At 42.2% G+C, this 23923-nt stretch overlaps 1 protein-coding gene and 1 pseudogene across 5 annotated transcripts; both read right to left on the reverse strand.

The window, feature by feature from the left end:
* Positions 1-4742: 4742 nt before the first annotated feature.
* LOC110747019 (ABSCISIC ACID-INSENSITIVE 5-like protein 2) lies at positions 4743-12319 on the reverse strand. Of its 5 annotated transcripts, XR_015836706.1 has the most exons (6): positions 12069-12319; positions 10923-11617; positions 10757-10828; positions 7223-7396; positions 6182-6245; positions 4743-6101 (listed from the first exon to the last, which is right to left on the reverse strand). XR_015836706.1 is itself a non-coding variant. In XM_088255434.1 (5 exons), exons 2-5 carry the CDS (start codon positions 11577-11579, stop codon positions 6064-6066), a joined length of 831 nt encoding a protein of 276 aa, XP_088111560.1. In that variant the 5' UTR covers positions 11580-11617; positions 12069-12319; the 3' UTR covers positions 4743-6063. The 5 variants fall into 5 exon arrangements, 3 of the variants coding, with proteins under 3 accessions (XP_088111560.1, XP_088111561.1, XP_021802927.2); XR_015836705.1 differs by having other exon boundaries at positions 4743-6245; XM_088255434.1 differs by lacking the exon at positions 7223-7396.
* Positions 12320-17917: 5598 nt separating this feature from the next.
* LOC148293893 (uncharacterized) lies at positions 17918-22459 on the reverse strand (annotated as a pseudogene).
* Between the last annotated feature and the right edge of the window lie 1464 nt (positions 22460-23923).

The raw sequence follows: 23923 nt of genomic DNA on the forward strand, positions 1-23923 counted from the left end.
CAGCCAGAGGGCCAAACTCAAAGCTCCAATGGTCGAGACACCAAGCACCGAGAAGAAATGATTTCCTACTGCATTATTGTTGTTTTTATTTTATTTTGTTGTTTTTGGATTTTCGTTATTTTGTTTTGAAAATAAAATAGTAAAGTTGCAGAAGAAAAAAAAAGAAAACGGAAAAGAAAGCACACTTCCCAAACTTAAATCAAATAAAGACGACAAACGGAAAAGAAAGCACAGTTCCCTAACTAAAATAAAATAAAGATGACAGCCGAAAGCAAAAAGCAAAAACACAAAGCTCTAGAAAATGAAAGTAACGGGCAAAAACATAAAACACCAGAAAACACGGAAAAAAGAAAAGTAAAGTGAAAGTAAAGGTGCTCCCCCTTGAAGCGATTAGGTCGAGCATGCCCGGGAAATCCGAAATGGTGTTGGCTTTCTCTCATCAGCGTATGTCTATTTAAACCACACCTCTGCAAGCGGATGATACCCAGCATTTCTTCCTGCAAACTCAAGGAAAAACATCAAAAAATTCAGAAGCAAAACAAATGGCATCCTCATGCACTCACCTTGATGATCTCAACCTTGAGCTCTCACTTGCACCACCGAATGCCCAGACAAGGGCTCCTCCAACTCCTGTCTTCCCAAACTCCACATATCATCACGGCACGGCCTCAAACTTTGCTGAGGCAATACCGAACTTTTCTGAGGCACTGTCGAACAGAGCAGTGCTGCTAGGAGGCATGATTAGCAGCAAGCTCACTCCGACAGATCATCTGCATGTGGCACAGAGGTCTGATAAGGCAGCGGTAGAGGAGTCCCACAATTTAACTGTGCTCCACGAGGTCTCCGCTACCAATTTGGGCATGCGATTACTGGCGAGGACAAGGGAGTGTGCCGCGATGAGCGAGGAAATAGCTTCCTTGAAGGCTATGGTGGCGGACTTGCAGAAGCGGCTCTACTGTGCCAATCAGCACGTGGAAGCACTGCAGAGGAAAAATGAGGACCATATCGAGCTGCTGCAAATTCTGCAAGTAAGAGAAAATATAGGCAAGCCATGATGATGATGAAGATGAAGAAGAAGAAGAAGAAGAAGAAGTTTTTTTTTTTTTTTTTTTTTTTTGTTTTTGTTGTTTTTTTTTTTTTTTTTTTTGTTTTTAATGCAGCGTTTGAAATAAAAATGTGTTTTAACACTCAGAAATAAACTAACTAACCATACCACGTAAATAAATAAATAAACTAACTTAACAAAACAAAAACAAAGACTATACAGAAAAGAAAACAAAGAAAATAAATAAATAAATAAAACTTAATTTAAAAACACACGAATATACAAGCAACTCACGGATGACCAGTTAAGGGCCTCAGAAAACACAGCCAGGGGATCCGGGAAGGTTGGAGGGGTCACAATGGTCCCGCTTAAAACCCAAACTTCTTAGACACCGAAGGTGTCGCCTAAAGAACTCCTAGACACTGTATTGACGGAAGTGCTTACTGGAGTTACCAAAAGTTAGCTCATATGAAAAATATATATTTTTTTTTTTAAATAAATTTTTTAAAGATATTCTCGTAAGAAAAAGAAACAAAAACAAATTAAGATAAATGAAACAACAAACCATAAACGAAAATGAACTAAGTACTCTAAACAAACTCAAACAAACTCAATAAATTGTTGTACTAAAAGAAACAAACCAAGAAACCAAAGAAAAAAAAACAAACAGCACTTTCTATCACCTATTTATCACCATTTGGACAGATTCGTTTCTATGTTTTTCAGCTTCGACCTCTGTTCAGTTTTTAGGCTATAACTTTCCAACCGTAAGTCCAAATTTTACGTTCTTTATATGGTTGGATTCAGCATAGAAAAATAAAGAACTCAACGCGGACCAAAAGGCAAAAACAACTACGAAAATAAACAGAATTCAAAGAAGAGAAAGGATTGAAATGCTCCCCCTTGAAGCGATTAGGTCGAGCATGGATGCACTTGGAGGTCGCGACTTCTCCCTCTACTCCACACTTCCTATCTTTGAAGTTGCCATCTCTCTCCATTTTTATTGAGCTATTTACATTGCTAAAACAAACACATACAAAAACTTGAAACGGAATTAAAGGATTACGAAATATATAAAAAAACTAAAAATGAAAGGGAAAAATCAACACAAGTCCAATTCCATGCTTCAAAGCAACAAGCACCAATGGGTTGTGTAAGCTGGGACTTAAACCCAGTTCTCTTGCTTGTTGGGCAATTGTCCTTTTCTGTTGGACTACAAACACAACTGGTCCATTAACATCATTAACTTTAAAACTTGAAATTGTTTAGAAGAACATGAAAATGAAAAATAAAAATAAAACAAGTAGGGAAAAGAAATAGAACCAAACTATGTTGCCAATCCCCGGCAACGGCGCCAAAAACTTGTTGCGTAGATTTCAGCTGCATCAAAATGGATTAAGCTGCATCCTCAACTTGTGATACTCGCAAGTGCACGAGCCGTTCGGTAGTATAGCGTATGTAAGTGCGAGGTCGATCCCACGAGGATTGGTGATTGAATGATTCAATTCATTTTCCCTACACAAAACAGAAATGAAAAAGAAAGGAAATAAATAAAACAAGGAAGAAATAACTCAAGCAAATAAGTTCCCAAGTTCAATTAGATTAACGGATTGATTCTAGCTAAAGTATGATTAAGCCATGGTGTTTGGTCATAACCTTGTGTTCCTAATTCCCTAATTTGATCATTTGTTGTCTAACCTAAAATTAAGCATTAGGAACCCATTAAGCATAGAAGAACATTTTAAACAACCAAGTATGTATCTAATCCCTGTTGTCGAATGTCCATACATACTCTTCCTATTCATAGTTCAATTCGAATTAAAGCATGGTGTATACTCTTAATTCAAACTAAGATAGCTAACATGCAAGCCTAAATGGTGATCAATCATTCAAACTAGCATATTAACTTATAAGCATAATGAATAAGAACAAAAACCATAATTGAAACTTGGAAACTAATTCAACTTGAAAACTTAAGAAAAGAATTTACATAATGAAAAGTAAAGTGGAACTAAGAAAAACTTAAGGAGAATTTTAGCACAAATATTTCATTACAACAATTGAAAACTAGAAAATGAAACTAAGAGAATTTGAGGGAGAGAAGGGAAGGGAGCTCTAGAGAAGTGTTTGAGAGCTCCCCCCCTTGGGGTGTGTTTACAAGCTTGGGAAACCTCACTATATATAGGCCTAAGGAAGCTGAAAATCTGAATTAAGTATGGCTAATGCATACAACACTTGTTTTATAAAATCTGAAATGGTTGATGCACTTCACTAATGCATACAACACTTCCATTATAAAATCTGAAATGGTTGATGCACTTCACTAATAAATCCCACCAGCAGCCCTAGCTCATCTTCATGTCACCATGACCAAGCTTCCAACCAGAAATAATAGCTCATCCTGAGGTCAGCATGACCAGCAACTTCAAGGGCTTACGAATTGGGCTTCCCTTAAGCAAATTAAGACTTTAAGCACTCAAACCTGAAGTTCAGAATGTCTTCTTTCCAGCCATATATCATTTGGGCCAATCCAAGGTCGGAGGAGGAAGTTAAGGGCAAAACAAATTGCTAACTCATTTTGCGCGCTGATAAAATCCATCCTGAGCATGGCTCTGTGTTTGCTAGGTAACAGACTCCATATTTATCCAATGGGGCTGAATTTTGGATATGTTATATTACACACCCATTGGAACAATTTTCATGAAGAATGTGGCCTCATCCGAGCTATGTAGGTTGCTGAAACAAAGCTTGCAATATGACCTACGAAACTGAGCTGGCAGGGGACTGTAGCCAAAATTGAGTTTGTCTTTAAGCTCTTCATCCATTCATCCAAATTAGGCCCTAACATGCATGGATTGCATCATTTACTATCCAAAGCCCTCATTATTACCTAAAGCTCAATGAACTGAAAGATAAACACAAAAAGGATTAAAAGCACAAGTTTAACTCAAAAACATAACCAAATCATAAGCTAGAAGGGTACAAAATGATATGTAAATATGCACCGATCAGGGCCCAGCCCCCAAGACCAATCACGAGTGTGCTACTAGAACCAGATGTAATATCAGTACCTTGTCTCCCCTCTTTGTAGACAACTCTTGATTTCGTTTGATCCTTACTCTTCTTGAGACTCCTCTGGGACTGAGAATTGCCCACACAAAAACCACGTTGTTTACTGCCTTTGTATAAAGAATCTAGTGGCCTAGAGAGAGCAGGAGTCGCAGTAGGAAGGGTTTGAGAAATGTCCCCTGCCATATTATGTTGACTTGTATCCGAAACCGCAGAACCAGAGACCTTTTGGTTCATAATCACCATCCTTGAAATATGGCCATCCTCCACACCATCTGCACCCTGTGAAGGAGACACAACCTACCTTTCCTTGTGCACTCAGTGCCTTTTAAAGACTTACACCAAAAGGCAGTCGAACACACTACCCACCTCTATCAAACCACCCCTGTAATCTTGGATGGCGTCCGAACTCTATCCTCCTGCTGAGAGTCACTGTCTAACTAACCAAAACACTTGCCCTTCAAGTTGTTCTTTGCCATATACAATACACATCCTTCATTATCGTTTTCCACCTTCCGCATTGTTCAACCTCTATAGCCCTTGAAGCCTTGATACTGCATGAAGAACCCACATGATTCAGCCGTCCACAGTATAAACAAAAATACGAGAGGCGATCATATTCTATCTCATACTGTTTGGCCGGTTCATCCGCCAAAAGTCTAAGTGTGACGCACCTTTTCAGCGGCTTACTAATTTTCAAACCAACTCTAATAGCATGAAACACCCTAAACAACCTCCATTTAAGCCGCAATCCACCATGTAAAATGTGCCCAAAAAATTCCCAAATTTTTCTCCCATGGCTGGCGTCAAAAATAGCCGCGGAATACGCCGCACTCTAACCAAAAAACTTTGTGTATCCACTAAGATGGACATGGAATCCACCTCACCATCAGTACCCGCCAATAGTAATAGCGCTCTATCAAAAGTCCAAGGGGATCCCTTCATCATCTTCTTCCTATCAAAATTAGACTTGAAAGAAAAAAGGAATCTCTTGGGGTCGTCCAAAGACACCGTAGTGAACTCCTCCCTTGTATGCGAAATCTTCTTCATCGTTCCAAATAAAGCCTTCTTGTGAAACGCTTTTGAGGTGTGTAACTTCCCAACCAACAAGAAATGTTCAGCCTTCAAGTTCCCCAAATCTTTTAACCAGACAACCTCAACTTATTTAGATTATGAGATTGCCATGTGAGAGGTTAGACCGGACACCATATCATCAATAGTCGCCATCGTCCACTCGATGCTTCCCGCCGCAATCCGAAGACAACAAGATAACCCTGCTTGGACAAAACTTCCACTGTACATGTAATGAGAAAGATGCCCTTGAGATTAGCCATAAAACGCAAGCAAAAATTTACAGAACCCTAGCAAACCCTAGTCTTGAGGCTAAGGGCGCTAAAAAATCCTAACCTCTTGGGAAGGGACTTGAGACGTGGTGGGTTATTGTCCGGAAAATCAAATTAATATTTAATAATAAGAGAGAATTTGCTTGAATTAATAATTAAAGGGTATTTTACGAATAATGGTGGGTGAAAAGATAAGATGGTGTGTGGGAAAATAGGAGAAGGGAGTGGAAAAAGTAGCACTCTATGTATATACACTGCTGCTCTAAAATAACTCATTTTGGCTATTGAGAGCTCCAAAAATTTCATCCATCGTCAAAGGTTGTTGCCATTTTTTCAGACACTATCTATTTGGGAAGTTACCTTTAGGAAAAAAGAATCAGCTTAAACCAATATATAATACCCCTTGCTTGCCCAAAATAGAATCATAACAATGTGCACCCTCAAACACAATGAACTCAATCTTTTTTTCTTGAAATTGTATTCCCAGCAAAACAGAACTAAAAACTATAGACATGGCATTTTTGCTGCAGTATATTTTACGAGATCAGCTAATCATAAATGTACACAACAGGATCCTACTGGTGCGGTTCGAAGGTCAGATGCACATCAGCGGCAGGACCGACCAGCCATCTGGTGATGAGAACCTACATGAAGCCAAGATATTAGTCCCGACACTTGACAACTACAACGCTGGGTGCAGAGACAACTCAGAAAAAGGCTGAACTTATTCTTCGAAGCTGATATTTTGGTTCCGCTGATAATTCAGATGGCAACATCTTCTCAAATTCCTGCAGAGAAAAAAATACAAAATGAAACAATGGAAAAGCATTTCCGAATGGTAAAATGACATTAGAAAAACATAGCATGCTTTATGATTGAACCATCTCCAGAAAGCCAAAAAGAACATGAGCACAATAATCCCTTCATTGTTGGTAACGATGTCGACCTTCTGACAGATTCAAGTACTAATGTCGAAGTTCATTAAGTTTTTTGTGCTTACCATACTATAAGAACCATAAGAAGAGGCAGGAAACACTAGCAAATAGCTAGATAGGTTCCTGTGGCCACAAATTCCTTGTATCACACTATAAACCATAACATAAATAAAAAGCAATGTAGTTAAAACCACCAAATTTTTTTCAAAACCCACCTTACCAAGTAATTCTGTAATTTCTGATTGGGAACCCAATTTTCCTACATCATATTTGAGATAATGTCCCAGTGAAGTACTGAGGCCCTTTATCGCCTAGTTTGCCTGCCTGATGTCTTCATTTCTATCTTGAAATGTGTTGTTTATTATATATGTGCGTCTATATACAAGGATTAAAATATCGGCTGGTATCCAGATATGCAAGTGTTTTTGGGGGTCAACACCAATAAGAGGGGGTGCTGAAGATAATTTCTTCCCCGGTATCCCCGGAATTTCCTGATATCGGCAAAATACTCCCGATATCCTCAATATTTTGCTGACACTATCATTTAAGACAGCAAAAACTAATGATTTTCTAAAAAAAAGGATCCAAAATAGCAAGGAAGAGGAGAAGTAAGAAAATTTAGACCAAATGAACCCTAATCAAAACCCAACTAAAATAAAGCCTACCTCTATGTCACATGATTAATGTATTAGGCCTCATAAGTCTCTAGCATTCTGAAGTGTATTAATGTGGATCTTTTCCAGATTCATTTACCAATTAGCCTAAAACAAGGGGTACTTTGTAAGCTTTTAAAAGCTGAGTTGGTGAAAGAAAAAAGTTATGTGAATTACTGCTTGTGTGTGAGGCACAGGTTGACTTGGAGAGTGATTCCAAGGCACCTTCGGTGTGATGCCGAAGGCCAGTGCGATGCCGGAATTTTCTAATTTCTCTACTGGAAACCTTTGGTGTGATGCCAAAGACCGGGATGAGTCCGGATCTCTTTTTTCTTCCTATCCATTCTTATCCTGCATCAGAAAAGCAAAATTACTTCCCCATTCCCCACCACTACAAGAAAATAAGGAAAGAAGGAAACAAAAGAAGAAATGGAGCCTCTAACCACTATATTAGAATTCCTATCCATTTTCATGTAAGGCATAACCCAACCACTTCCCAAGCAATCACATCATATGTCCAAATTACCCATCCCAAAACCACCCTTCTCATGGCAACAAAACCAAATTTCCCACTTTTACCAAATGAATTCTATTCCTTTCTCCAAAACCTTTCCACAAAAAAATTTCATTAGTTTCTCAAAGCTTTTGGCCACTTGCTTATAATTGTAAAGAGATAAGAAAATCTTTCAAAAGAGATTGAATTAATATAAGCACATCCTCTAGATAAATATGCTGTTTTCCACTCTTCCAACCTCTTCTCTACTTTCTCCACAATTGGATCCCAAAAATTAAGAGTGCATGCACTGCTGCTGAACCACTATTTATAGGTCAACCACACAACCTGCAGCCTCCAATTTTGGTTCTAGCTAATTCAACTTTTAGACCTATTTACTGTAAAACCAAATAATGCAAAAAAAAGGCTCAACTGTCAGATTTAAAATTACCCTGTATCACTGAGAATTTGCAAATGAGAAACTTGTAAACTTTCCTACCAATTAATAGTCTCTCTACTGGCTGAAGCTCCTTTGCAATATCCACTGAACGACTTAAAGTGTCAACCACTAAGGTATACAAAAAAAGGTCAAAGTGGGTCACTAACTTCAACTCCAAAATTTGTCAACCACGGAACTACTTTTCTCCATCTCTCAAAATGTCACCTCCAAAACAAAACTCAAGGAGTCCCACAATGGTATCCACGATTTTCACATTTCTTTGTAATTTTCTTTTTAAAAAAGAAGAAAAAAAAAAGAGAGGGGTCTCATTAACAGGATCTCTTCTAGCAACCCAAAAGTAGTTCGTACATTAAAACAGGTGTGACTTGTCTGAGTACCTGAGACGTTAATCTCTGTAGCAAGATTTAAAAAATCACACAAAATAGAAACAAAAAGAAAAACAAAGAGGAAAAACCATAACTAATAATGCCAAGTATGCGTGAAGTGATAGAGATTAACCAACATAATACAATCTTTTGTTATATAGGAAACAAACTATCATTAAAGAGAAAGAAACAGTACAAAACAATGGACAAGTCCCTTGATCAGAGATCAGGAGAGCTCAAAAAACAGCACCAAACAGCCTAACAACAACAGTGAACCAGACAAAGAAAAGAAAGACACTAAAAAGCACTCGCATTACAATTTGAAACATTTGCAAACAAAGAACCATCCCAAAACTCTGAAGAGATCAAAGACCTAAGAGATGCAGGAAGCAAACACTTTCCTACAGATAATCCACCCCATCACCCCTCACATGTCAAATATCTTACTCTCATCTCCCCCCAAAGTACCCAAACAATAGCCATCACCACACATCTTTTAGAACCATACCCTTCTTCCTCCCACCAAAAAACTTATGCCTCTGACAAAAGAAAGCCACACTCAATTGTGATAACCCAACACAAATTGGCCTCCCCAAATCGCTTTAACCAAAGGGACCAAAGGGGTAAGACAATTAGACAGTGCAGGAAGAACTAGTTCACACTCTCTGCCCCATTTTGCACTTCACACACCATTGATGAAGAAGGGAAAAGAAGGTCTTCTCCTCTGAACCATATCAACAATCCAGAGTACAATCTAAGAGAAGGGTCATAGAATCAATATAACCACAATTAAAAATCCTATAATATGACTAAATAAAACAAAATTCAAGCATCTTTATCCTTCATAAAGTACTTGAAAACTAGATAAAATTCAAACAAAATATTCCATATCCAAAAATCAAAAACATATGTCAACATCACAAACTTTATTACAACATTGTACTATAAGTCAAAGTGCATCCTGGAAATCCACCCAGAAAGCACTTTCAAGTTTCTCTATTTCCGCCAAATCCTACCAAAAGTGCACTGACAAACAGGCCTTAATTAAACAATCAGAACTTACTTTAAGCTAACAGACTTATTTAGAAGTCCATAATAATCAGCCATTAAACTAATGACTAATAATCAGCCTATATCAACGACAGATTCAATCATGAAACTTTCTAATTCTAGGTTGATATCCTTAGCCACCATTTTACAATTGGACTAAGCCATTGAGATTAAATAGGACAACTCCATAGTGTAGTTAAAATAGCTTTCACCAATACTTTGTAGGTTACATTAAGAGGCCTATGATGATTCTACCAAGATTGTAAGTACAAGTATCTCTTATTAATTGAAGACAAGGAAATAATAAAATAAAATAACATACAAAGCAATAAAAAGATCATCAGTTGTCACCATTCCACAATAACAAGAAATGACAACAGCAAAGGAGAGAGATGGTACGCTAATTCCAAGTGAAACCTTGGTGGGGAAATTCCTTTGTTCCATTTTATTCTCCTTACTCCTCTCTCCCCTTAATAAAAGAAACATGAAGTTGTAATCGAACAAACTTTCAATCTAGACTCCATGAACTGAAAACATAATAAAATGGGGCCAGCTACAAAGTGGGTTTTCGGCAATGAAGTATGATGCATCTCTAAGAAAGTATGCTTTTTTTTTGTTTAACACCCAACACAACTCTTGGGGTTGTGTTTTCAAAAAATAATCCCCTAAGGATTAACACGTGTGTGGGTCACCTTATCAACCTAGTGAGGTTAAGGACAAAGCATGACATTGTATTCACATAGCCTTCCAACCAGTGTTACAAATCATGTATATCCATAAGAGTTCTTACAATAACTTGTTATTTATACCCCAAGACCTAGCACAGAATACAGCCTTGGGAGGCAATACACAACTTCTTGGGCCTTAAAATGCAAATTTATCATGATAAACACTAGTAGTGGGTGTGCATACAATGCCAAAATATTTTATTCACATTCGAATGAAAATGAATTTGAAGCTGCAATCAAGTAAGTATATCGTTCTGAAGATTGTGGTTCTTTTGTTACTACTATAAAAAGAAAGGTTTTTCTTTTTTATGAGTTATCAAAGGATGGCTGAAACCATGTTCCTGATTTTGGGTTGTGGAAAACCTATCATCTTTTCCAGGCTTGATAGTCAAGGAGTTTCATTGTCAACAATCGGATTCAATTGTGCATAGGATGCAATTCCTATGCCTTTAAAACTTGACACTCCTTATATGTTCATTGTATTAGTTCTTTTGTCAAAATAAAATACAAAATTATTGGAACAGTTTGGGAGAAAATTCCAATTAATATAGTATTTCAAGGTTACAAATGAAAACAGAAAGAACTAACAACAGACATGAATGAAAGATTCCTCACCTTCTCTTTCTTGAGCTTTATGTTCTCCTCTTCTAGACGCGAAACTTTGCTCACCAACTCATTTTGATATGCCTGAATGGAACCACATGGATCACGTGGCAAAGATAAAGCAAAAACCAACATAATTCATACCAAAAAGTAAACAAAAGCACACACTAAATTGTACCTGCTTTCTAGCACGTGAACGTGCAGCAGATTCTCTGTTCTTGATTTTTCTCCTTAATCTTCTCTCAATAGTCTTCTCATATGCATCTGATGCATCCCTTTTCCGCCCTGGCGTCGTTGTATCCGAATGTGTACCAAATGATGGGGATGACGATAACCCCAGGTTATGTGGATAACTCTGAGGGATGGCCACTTCAATAGTATCCAATGCAATAGCAGGACTCAAAGAACCTTCTGCAAAAAGACCTGCTTGTACCAAGAAGTCTTCTAGAGTTGTTTCACCAAGTGTTATCTCAGTATCCTGACATATGTCCTCCCCGTACCTTTTCTTCTGCCCTTGCTGGATGTCTCTCCATACCTCATCAACCGTCTTCCCACTTAAAGCTCTAGCCAATGTTAAGCTGGCCTGACGTTGGAGTGAAGATCCTGAGGAGGTGTTCTCAATATCCATCTCGATGGATTGATTTGCTTCAGCAGTCCATATGTTCTGTAGAAGCTCGTCAAGATTCATGCTGCCCAGTGGCTTTCCCGCGTCTCCTAATTGATTTTTAACTTCATCAAGAGTGAGGCTATACCATGAGGGCTGCCTCAACAATGGAGAAGGCTGAAAATGAGACTGCTGGCCGTTAGCTTGAGAAGCCATAGTCTGAAACCCCATTCACCAAGCTTTCACTGCCCACCCAACAGACCTATCAACTGCAAAGAAAAAGGCAAAAGCTGCAAACCATTAGACTACAATTTTGCTTAAAGTGAATTGTTTTCAGTTGCAATTTACCATTGGGAAAGAGAAAAAAAATATGAAAAAACAAAGGATCATTTCCATAGTGCTTATTGCTTTGCATAAATAATTTTATGAGTCTAATACTCCATTTGGGTTGCGAGAAATCTCAAGGGAAATAATGTCCATTTTTTCATTCACATTCTAATATTAACAACAAAAAGGATTTAACCAAAAGCATGCACTGGGATTTGCATTAAATTAACAACAACCAATTTGGCAAACCAAGAGAAACAAGAAACAATCAATTGACTGATTAATTAGATGACCATGCAAAATATATGATCCACTGTCACTGTTTCAAAAGGGAGTCTTTGATTTATTGACATAAGCAAAATCAACAGAGAGAAGAGTATTAACGACGCGTACCTGTGCGAATAGGAATAATTGGGAATTATTTAGGAGGATCTGATCGGAATCCAAAGAAATAAAAGATACAAAGGAAAATGACAAAGAAGAAGAAAGGAAAGGCCTTTTTGCTCATTTGGGAGTTACATCAGGAACCCACGGATGTCTTGCTGCTTCCTATGAAACAAATAAACATTCGAAGACGAAAAAGCCCACTCACTCTGAAACGCAAGGGAAACCCAACTGATGTTGTAAACCTCGTACCAAATGAAAACACACACTCGCTCCTTTTTTTGTCATTTTATTTTGGGTCAATTTTAAGCTAGAGCCGGTCAGGTTTGACTTCATTGCAATGACAACCCCACTGGTTTCATTAACTACACATACGTCCCACATTTTAACAAAGGTGTTGTTAAACGAATGGTAAAATTAATTGAGTACACATTATGATTTAATAATTAAATGAAAGTGTAAAATTAACTAAGTAAATCCTATTTGACCATCCAAAATACCCTTGATACACCTTAATACACCCTAATACACTATATCACATAACACCCTAATACTAAGTACACCCTATTTTGCATGAATTGGTCGTCTTCATCAAATCTCTTCCTGTCAACTCCTTTTTCCTTCATCAAATATAAACCCTCACTCTCCATTTGGATGATGGAAAACAACTCGGAATTTAGCTAAAAGTCGGGAATTTAAGAGGAGAAATTGACAATTCCCTTGTTTGGCAAGTTAATCCCGGAATTTATTAAATAACGCGCAGAAAAAATCGTGGAAATTGGAGCATCAAATTCCTGAGTTTAATTTCCATCAAAATACGTGTTTTTTTCACAATTTTCATAGTTTCATTTACAAAATTCGACATACATAAATCCAAACATCGAAATCTTCAATTGCCAGAAATTGAAATGATAGAAGTTGAAATTATGTCATTTTATAACTTTATGTAATTTTCAATTTTTTCATCCAAATGGAGGGTCAGAAATTCACCCACTCATTGAACCAAATTCATGAGTACTTGGGAAGGCTGGATCATTATTTGATCAAGGAACTTAAAGCCCGACGTTCTCCATTGGTGCGACGTCTGCTGTACGATGGCTTGGTTTGGTGTTGAGTGGAGTTTGTTTTTAGTTGATGTTGTTGTCGTTTTTAGTCTTGTATTTGTTCTTGTTCTCTGTTTTGCCTTTTGCTGGCTTGAATGAATCTCAGTTTATGATAAATGAAAAAACTTAAACTACCACATGTTGAATGAATCTCCTTGAATCAAATAACATATTTCTCTTTCTATGTTACGTTTCCACTTTAAAACTTTTTAAATGTCACCAGTCTGATGCCTAACAAAATTAATCAATAAATATAGGGTTATTATCATAAGGGTCCGCTGCACTGTCACGTCCCAGACTCGGGGGTTGGTGGAAATCCCACGCCCGATGCGTGAGAAAGTAAAATAAAATAAAATAAAGAGAAATACAAAACTTGGGTTTAAAATAAACTTATAAAAATAGCTCCAAAATCTTACAACTTTATAATTAATAAATAAAGTTATATCACTCTCATCTAATTCAGCCTCAACTGGTTTAGTCGTTATCTTGTTCACTAATTCATCTGAAAAATTAAACAGGGTGAGGGGTGAGCAACCACCGCTCAGTATGGACATGAGACCTTACCACAGTAGATATTGATATAACTAAATTAAGTGACATGCAATCACATAGCCAAACATCACATTAATAATATTAATGCATGAATGCTCTTCATCTACTCCCGTTAATTCATATAACTGGACAAGCAGACCTGCACGTCCCATACCATGCTTATACCACTTGGTCCCGAATGCCCATTTATATGAACTAACACCCATTTCAACCATTCCATAATTCCCCTTTTGTTAGTCATCTTGTCTAACTCCCTGTCGCCAGTCTCAAATCACCCAATAAAAACCATGTGCACTGTGGGATCCCTAAGACCTGGTACCTACCAAGAGTTAGACTCAACTACACAAAAGATCATTCTCATTACCCTCTTTTCCACCATTATTTTCTCAACCCAAGAACTCCAAATAATTTCCATGACATGATATATAGTTCTTCTTTTCACATATCTCATAAAAACAATGTAATCATTTAAATATCACCAATGTACATATAATCATGCCAACATTAATTAAATAATTAACAACACATAAACACCCAATATCAAGAACATTATAATATCAAGAACATCCATCAAATTATAATATCACGCATAACATAGTGCTCACGAAATTTAATTAAATCAATCCCGTAAAGGGCCCCCAAGAAATCCCTACATCGTTTCTAAAGCCAATTCCAAGTTATGAAAACACACAAGCTATGACCTCTAACTCCTCCTGAGAATTTGATCACCACTTGCTTTCTCTTGTTTTCTCTCTCTCTCTCTCTCTCTCTCTTTATTTTTCTCTTCTCTTTGCATGATATCTCTTCCTTTCATTAACAATCCTATTTATAGATGGTGAGATGTCGGTAACAATGGAGAGGATAATAACAAAGGCCATTATCTTATCTATACAAAAAAGATAACTTGGTTGCCACTCTTTCATATAAGCTGCTATGTGTCAATGCTAGAAGATTTATTTCCAAAGGCTGTGACATCTATTGAACTTATAAACTCCTCCTCAAGCTAAGATAAAGCCTAGTCACCAAATTGTAAGCATGAGCTGTCCAAATGCATGGTAATGAATCAACTAATTTAATGGAAAAAGCCACCTCCAGCATCCAAATTAAGATAAGAGAGAACAATCTTTCTCTCCAAGAAAACAATGTAAGGATGCCACGTCTAAACTCTTAATCCATGTTATTAATATATATGTATATAAAGCACCCAATAACCATCTAATGGCATCCCAACAAATAATGAACAAATATATAATTTAACCCTTTTTATTCAAAAGAACATATGTATATATAAAATTTAGTGAAATAATATACATATAACTATTGAAATGGTATTATAAACGAAAAACAATTATAAATATACATTTCCTTCTTATCAAGATAATTACTTAAGAATATATAATAACATTTATTTTTCTTTAATCAACATTTAAGAAACGGACTCTCACATACACCAACTTCATATCTAAACTGACGTATACGATCTTGATATGGCGTAAGCCAATCTAATGTAGTTATTGTTGCACACCTTAATCAACGCTCATCAATTGGTGGCATAAGGTGTTGACCTACCAAATAAACATGTAAAATCAAAGAACTTTAATTAATCTAGTTATGTGAAAAGAATAGTAAGCAAACATATATATCTATATATATATATATATATATATGCATAAATATCTGAATTATTTTACCTTAATCTAGTGGTTGTGATTAACAAATCCAACAAAAATCTCACAACGATAGATTGAAACTAATGGAGCACTCTCATATGGAAAAAAATGTAAGTGACTGATTCACTAATCAAGTCATGAGGATTACTAATTTGGAAGATAAAAATACAATTTCATTTAATTAGCATAATGTCTGCCGCGCAAATCTCACGCCCTGGAGTTCCGGGCCGAGGGGAGGTGCGTTAACACGGGGTTTCCTACTTTTGGGTGCTATGTGGTTGTGCGCGGGCGTGCCAGCACGGTTTACCGTGCGTTGATGTTTCGATGAGTGTTGGATGGATGAATGGTGCGCCTGTTTGACCTGTCTTCCTAGTCAAACGATTGTAGCCGAGAGAGGAACTGGTCTCGGCTGTTAGGTTCACGGCCTGAACTACAAGGCCGTCGAGTGATGGTGTTGGTGATGGATTTTTGGGCGGTGCTCCGGCGCGCTGCTCAGGGAGCGACGGTCGTGTGATATATGGGGTGAATGAACGAACAACAAGGATGGTGCTCCGGCGCCTTGAAAATCAAGGGTCGTATGATATATTGATGAATGGATTCTGCTTACAACCTAACACTACTCCTAGGAAAGCAAGTAAAGATATTGAAAGTGCATTACAGGAAAAAATAAGTTGCTCCGTGGGAGGCTTGTTTTGGTGTTTGAACCCTTTGAATGTAGCTCGAGTCTTGTATTTATAGGAAGAGTCCCTAGATGAGTAATCGAGGCTGAATTTACGCATAGTGGAGTCTGATTAGCGCAAGTGGGCAGTCCAATCGACATTTGGGATCGTGAAGTATGGTGGTGTGACCCCAGAAATCCCGGTGAATCTCGGCCGCCGCGCTTCAATCGTGGGTTCTGAACCTCTGGCCGTGGAGACGCATTTATTGCCTGGATAGCTGGTGAACCAACATCTCAAGCTGTCAGAATCCTTGTGAGAATGTCCACGTCTAATCACTCTGATCTTCATCACCAAATCCTGACTTCAGTCACTTCCCATCTTTCCTCATGGATTAAATGCTACTTTGTGGCCAATAGGTTCGCTGCATTAAACAGGCACTACTTCATTAAATGAAGCCTGGGACCCTGTTGTCACGTGATGATTTGCCTTTAATGCCTTGGCCGCAATTTTGTTCGGCCTCGGCCTCGGCCTACGTTTGAGGCCGAGATGATCATGCCTTAGCATTTCTTCTTTTATTCTTTAAGGAAGGCGAATATGCCCTGGTGAAACGCTGCGTTTCAGCCTCTGCGAACAAGTGCTAGGGCCGAGAGAAAGGGCTCCTTCGGCCAGCTCATGGCCGTGATTTATCAGGCACAAACATTGCCCCCACATCCCTGGATTCTTCGGCCTCGGCATGGGTAGGGGCCGAATGGATTCCAAGGGATGGACCCTTTGCATTCCTTTCTAAAGTAATTGACAACTGGGGCATTAAATGCGCAGGCCAGTCGGCTCATTCCGCGCATTTAATGCCTCAAGCACGTCGCGCGGGCCATCATTACCTATGGCGTCGCGTCTCCTCGTCAAATGAAACGACGGTCACTGTCATAACTTCGCGTGCTCTGAGTGCGCTGTCAGGCCGTTTCGTCTTTCGAGACCAAACCTCCATTTTGAACTCCAGTGCCAGTATAAAACCCAAACTCCTTCGCATTTTCCTTTACACTCCCAGGCTTTCTGAGTTCATTTTTCTTCGAAGGTTCATACTGTCCTTCCCCAGTTTCTTCAACCTCGTTCCCCAAACTTAAAATCATTATCTAGCGAGCCTCCTTCTTGCTTCAATCGTTCTGGAACCCTTTTTTGACTCCTGGGCTTCGCCCTCCCTTATTACCAACTGTCCTAATGATCCTTATTGTAGCTTCCTCAAGACCAGGGAGCCAAACCTGCTGAGTCGCATGACTCGGCAATTTGGTCTGGTCCAGATGACTTGGCAGTTTGATGAGGGCGAGAAGATCTGGGATGATGACCTTGACGTGGCCGAATTTGTGCGGCTGAATGCTCGGATCACACCCACGGCCGGAGCGACGGCCTTCACCAAGGCTGAAGCGATGGTTTCTACCATAACCGGAATGACGACCGCTTACCGTGTCCGGAGTGATGGCCGCTGTCACGGTCTGAACGACGGCCGCTGCCACTGCAGGAATGGCGACTGCTTACCACGGCTAGAATGGCAGTGGCCATCCGTGTCCGGAGTGACGGCCCATGCGCTTCCCACGGCCTGGAATGAGGCCCTGGGTGTAGGCTGGCCGTGGATGATGACGACATAGGTGGCGAAGGTCCTGCCTCGGGGGAAGCGTCTGATTGTTTTGCAAAAGGACCGAGGAGCCGAAGCGCGTAGATTTAGGGTGTGATTTTTCTTATGTGTGTTTGTACTCGGCCAGGACCTGGCCGTCTTCTTGTAAACGCAACCCCCTTTTCACCCTAAATGAATAAAAATGAAGTATGATTTCTTTTAATTTGTCTTGGTTACATTGTGTACTCCACTTTGTCATTTGCAAATCTCACAACCTTTCCGCGGCCGTCTCCCACAATGATGGGATATATTTCTTCAAATATTGGCCGTTGATCGGCAAGTTGTGCCGTTCCCCATCTCTATCTTTTAACTGAAATGCACCTCAGCCAAGAATTCGTTCGATGATGAACGGTCCCTCCCAGTTGGCCGAAAATTTGCCGAACCGAGGGTCCTTTGTCCCAACAGGAAGTACGGCTGGCCATACTAGGTCGCCTTCGGCGAAAGCCTTTTGCTTTACCCTTTTGTTGTAAGCCCTCGCCGCGATTTGCTTTTGCGCCTGCATCAGGTTATAGGCATCGAGTCTAGATTGCTCCAAATCTTCCAACTCCTGAGCCATGGCCTGTGCATAACGCTCCTTCTCATGCCCAGGCTGCTCGGCCACACGAAGAGACCGAACCTTTAACTCCATCGGGACGATGGCGTCGTGACCGTAGGTTAAGGCGTAAGGAGATGTGCCCATTGCCGACCGCTTTGAGGTTCGGTAAGCCCAAAGAGCCTCGGGGAGTAAGTCGTGCCACGCCCTAGGTTTTTCCTCGATCATCTTCTCTAGGATGCCCTTGATTACTTTGTTACTCGCCTCGGCCTGTCCGTTAGATTAAGGGTAGTAAGGTGTTGAGTGGATCAATTTGATCCCCATCTTTTCAGTGTACTCCCGTGTCTTGGCCGACGCGAATACCGGGCCGTTGTCGGCCGTGATAGTTTCTGGAATCCCGAACCGATGAACGATATGATTGTCAAAGAATTTGACCACCTGTGCGCTGGATATTGACCGATAGGACTCGGCCTCGACCCATTTGGTGAAATAGTCGGTCGCCACTAAAATCCAAGCGTGTTGGTTGGATGCGGCCGGATGGATTTTTCCGATGATATCCACGGCCCACCCTCTGAATGGCCATGGTCTGGTAACCGGGTGGAAGGCTTCGGCCGGTACCCTCTGTATGGGGCCGTAGATTTGACACTTGATACATCCCCTCGCATACTCTATGCAATCTTTCAAAACGGTCGGCCAGTAATAGCCGTGCCTCCGAACCAACCACCTCATCTTGACCCCAGACTGGTGAGCACCACAAATCCCCTCGTGAGACTCATTCATGATGACCTTGATGTCTTCGGCGCTGGGACATAGGAGTAACAAACCATCAGATCCCTTTCGGTACAGCTCATTCTGATAAATCAAATAACACCGAGCTTGGAACCGTGTAGTCCTTTCATGGCTGCCAGAAGGGTTACGTAAATACTTCACTATGAGGTAGCGCCAGTCGGCTTCGGCCGTGTCGATCTCGTCGGTGATGTCGGCCGAAAACGCTTGCGCTGTCATTCCTCGCTCGGTCAAGGCTGGCAGGGTACGCCTCTCGATTCTTATCACACGATCGCGGTCAGTGCTTGGGATGTTTACGCCAGACGCTACCTGGGCCATCTCATTGGCCTCGCCGTTTTCGGCGCGCGGTATATGAACAAAGGAAATTCTAGAAAATCCATCGACCATGTTGAGGGCCGTTACATAATACACGGCCAAATTCTCACTCGTACATTGGTACTCCCCAGTTAATTGGTTAATCACCAGCTGAGAGTCGCCGTAGACCAAAACACGTGTTGCCTTCATTTCTTTTAAAATCTCGAGACCAATGATGAGTGCTTCGTACTCAGCTTGATTATTAGTGCATTTGAAATCGAGTTGGAAAGCGAACTGCCACTTCTGCCCTTGAGGAGATTCAATCACAACTCCGGCTCCTGACCTGGCCTCGGTGCTGGAACCGTCAAAGAACATGGTCCAAAAATTCTTTTCCATGCGGGCCATACCGATCTCGACCTCCAACTCCTCCTCTTGTCCCTGGGCCGGGTGGTGAGCCAGAAAATCAGCCAAAGCCTGACCCTTGACCGATTTCTGAGCCACGTATTGAAAGGTAAATTCGGACAATGCCATCGTCCATTTCCCAATTCGGCCGCGGATGATCGGCCGGGTAAGCATATATTTGATGAGATCGGTCTTAGAAATGATCTGAACAACCGAGGGAAGCATATAATGCCGCAATTTGGTGGCCGCGAAATAGAGGGCTAGGCATAGTTTTTCGATCGGCGAATAGTTCAATTCGGCCGTGTTGAGGGTGCGGCTCAGATAATGCACTGCTTGTTCACGCCCAGACTCGTTGTTCTGAGCCAGCAGACAGTCGATAGAACCCTCTGAAGCCGAAATGTAAAGTCTTAATGGTTTCCCCCTTTTCGGCGGCATCAGGACCGGCGGTTGGGACAAATATTTCTTGATGTCGTCGAGGGCCGCCTGATGCTCTGCTTCCCATACGAACCGCTCGGTGTCTTTGAGTTTGAGCATGGGAGACAACGGCCGAATTTTTCCCGCCAGATTAGATATGAAGCGCCGTAAAAAGTTCACCTTACCGAGGAAGGACTGCAGCTCCTTCTTAGTCCTCGGCGAAGGGGCCGCCATAATGGCCGTAGCCTTATTTTTATCGACCTCGATTCCTCGTTGGTGAACCAAGAAACCGAGGAAATTCCCGGCGGTGACACCAAAAGCACATTTCTTCGGGTTCATTTTTAGGCCGTGCGCTCGCATCCGGTCGAAAGCCTGTCGAAGATGTCCTACATGGTCGGCTCTGGATGGGGACTTTACAACCACATCGTCGATGTAGACTTCCACGGTTTGGCCTATAAGGTCGTGGAAAATAAGGTTCATGGCTCTCTGATATGTTGCGCCGGCATTTTTCAGGCCGAATGGCATGACAACCCACTTATAGGTTCCGATTGCTCCTGGACACCTGAACGCCATTTTATGAACATCTTCCTCGGCCACAAAAATCTGGTTGTAACCCGCATGGCCGTCCATGAAAGACAGGAGTTCGTGCTTTGCGGCTCCGTCCACCAGGAGATCTGACATAGGCATGGGATATTCGTCTTTGGGGGTCGCGAGATTCAGATTTCGGTAATCGGTGCAAACCCTCAAAGCCCCAGACCTCTTCAAAACTGGTACAATGTTGGCCAGCCATTCAACATACCGGGCCGTTCGTATGAAGCCGGCTTTAAGGAGCCGTTCAATCTCCTCCTTGACCCTAAGCTGTACCTCGGTCGAGAAACGCCTTGCCGGCTGTTGGAAAGGTTTGAACCCCTCCTTGATTCTTAATTCATGCTCGACCAAACTTCTTGGCAAACCAGGCATCTCATGATAATCCCAAGCAAAACAGTCCTTATATTCATGGAGCAAGCCGATAACCTCGGCCGCTAACTCAGGATCCAAAAGATGGCTTACAAAAAGAGGCCGTGGTTTGGCCTCGGTCCCTACATTAATTTCTAACAAAGGGTCCTGGACTTCAGGGTAGTCGTCCTCCATTTCGGCGGGCGCCGTTTCTAGGTCGTCCAACGTCAATGCGTCCGTTTCGTCCGCTTCATGGAGGAATTCGATCAGGTTGATTGGTGAATTTGGCCGTAAGGATTCCGCCGCCCAATGTTCCAGCAGACGCTCTACCAAATCCCTCACGGCCGCTACCCCCTCTTCTTTAGTGGCCTTATCTATCATTTAAAGACTGGTGAGGTCAATCAACACTTCGCGCGCCGAATCCTGTCGGATATTCTCGGCGCCTAACTCCAGCACTTTCTGGGCCGTGGTTCTGGTTGGTCGGCCATTTGCATCGTGGCCGGTGAGGACAACCCATCCAACATCGTTGTCGTAAATCCGAGCTTGCACGGCGTTGGCCTCGAATGGTTTTTCATCTGCCGGGTGTATGGACACCTTCTGGCCGTCCCAGAAGAATAACAATTGGAAAAGGGAAGACAGTATACACCCAGATTGATGGATCCAATCACGGTCGAGTAACACGTTGTAGTCGACACTTGATTCGACCACGTAGAAGGCCGCGACCCTAGTTTGATCGGCCACGGTAATCTTTAGGGGCAACACGCCAATGGTTTTTGACTTATCGCCGACAAAACTACTCATGACCACGTCGCTGGGGATGAGGTCCTCCTTCGACTTGTCTAGCTTTCTCATTAAGGAGTAGGGAAGGATGTTGACCGTCGCCCCACAGTCAACGAAGACCTTGGATATGGGCACACCCTCTATGTGAGCCGAGATATACAACGGCTTCAAGTGCCGGTATTTGTTCGGCTCGTCTCTTGGTATTACCTCGTTAAATGCTACGGCCAGCAATTCCTCCTTAGTTTTTGGCCTCTGATCAAATTGCTCCTCAGGCACGTCATCCTCCAAACCGCTGGTCTGCCCTCCCGGGGCCGAAAACTCGAATGGCAGCACCAGGACCATGTTGACGCCGACTTCCTCCGGCTCCTGTGGGATTCCCCTACCGGCTTCCTCTTTGGTCTCAGAGCCGTCTTTGGTGAGAGCCGTTTCCTCGATCATCCAGAGGATTCCTTCATACTCTTCATCAGAAATTCCTATTGTGGGATCGTCCTCGGCCTCGTGTCCGAAGAGAGGATCTCCGAAACCCTCGTCCATAAGCCTCACGACCCTCGGACTATCGGTTGTAGGCGCTTTGACCTCAGGGGGTTCTGAGGCTTCGATCTCCATTTCGAGGGTCCGTCTAGCCTCTGTCAACGCGTCCCTGGCTGCTAGGTAATCGTCTAGGCGGCTTACTCGGCCATTTTCCTCGGTCGTCAAACCAAAGAACGTGTCCGTCGGTGTCACAGCAAAGTACCGGCGGAGATATTCCAAATCGCCCCTGCTGAAGGGAATTTTAGCCTCTAATCCGCCGAGGTTGGGCTGGTAACTCTGCAGGCCTCTTGCCCTGGACTCCCTGTTTGCCTGGTATACGGCCTTAATGGCCGAGTCAGAACCGCTGGTGATGAGGAGCGCTTCTGCCTTTGTGTTCTTGAGGGCCAACTCCACGATTTCTCGGCTCTCAGGGGTCATACCGTACAGATCCACGGCCGAATGATCTTTATGGAATTCTCTGAGGAAGGATAGGCCGTTGGCCAAAAAAGGGGGATCCCTCCCGTGGTAGATGTCGACGACCCCCTCGTCTGTTCCTTCCGTGACCGCGGCCCTTGGCTGGGCTAAATTGGTCAATGAACCACGGGGACTTCTATCCTGCCTAGGGCGCCACGCCCTCAAAGGCTTGGTGTTGGCCGCTCTCACGGCCGGGGAGACAACCGGTTTGGATAACAACCCATCAGCAGTTGCCACTTTCTTTTGGCGTTTGAAGCCCTCGACCTCGTTTGTCTGCATCCTGGCCTGCTGAACCTGTCTCTGCATTCTCCTCAGCTGGGTTTTTGTCAGTGGTTCGGCCTTGCCCCCAGGCCGTGCATGATACCAACGGTCATCCTTTATGACTGGTGGTTTGAATGTTTTTATCGATCTTGGGGCGGCCTCTTCTTCGTGACTGGCTGAGGCGCCGGGGTTTTGTGGCCCCAGTCGGCTGAAAATAGCTCTGTTGGTCGGCTGTCGACCGTACTGACCACCGAATCTTCCCGCGGTCGTTCGAGATGGCTCGGCGGCCTTCCTCTTGTTCTTCTGCGGCCCGGGCTGGCCGATCTTACACTGGCATCGTTCGCAAAGGGCCGGCTCAAGTTTGGCCAAAGGCTCCTTTCCTTTTGCCGAACTGCGAACTCCTCTATCCTCGGCCGGGAGTTGGGCGTCGACCATGTTCACGACAGGTGGAGGGAACGGCTTGGAGTCGACCTGCATGGCCGCCTTCTCCGGAAACTAGAGCTTCTTCTCGTCTATCAATTTCTGGATAACGTCTCGCATGACAACGCAGTTGTTGGTGTTGTGAGACCAAGAACTGTGGTACTTGCAAAACGTTTTCCCTTTGAGCTCTTCGGGCTTCGGAGTCTTATGGCCGAAGGACAATTTTACCTTCTTCTCGGCCACCAGCAGGTCGAAGATAGCCTCGGCCCTTGTTAAGTCAAAAGTGTACGCCTTCGTTTCCTGGGTCGCGAACTTGGCGTCGGGGATCTTTGTGCTGCTGTTGTCAGTTTTAACGAGCCCTCTTCAAACGAAGGGTTTGTCTATGCTGACTTCGGCCGAGCTCAT

This window comes from Prunus avium, chromosome 6, assembly GCF_965620075.1.
Source record: "Prunus avium chromosome 6, drPruAviu1.hap1.1, whole genome shotgun sequence".
NCBI classification, from domain to species: domain Eukaryota; kingdom Viridiplantae; phylum Streptophyta; class Magnoliopsida; order Rosales; family Rosaceae; genus Prunus; species Prunus avium.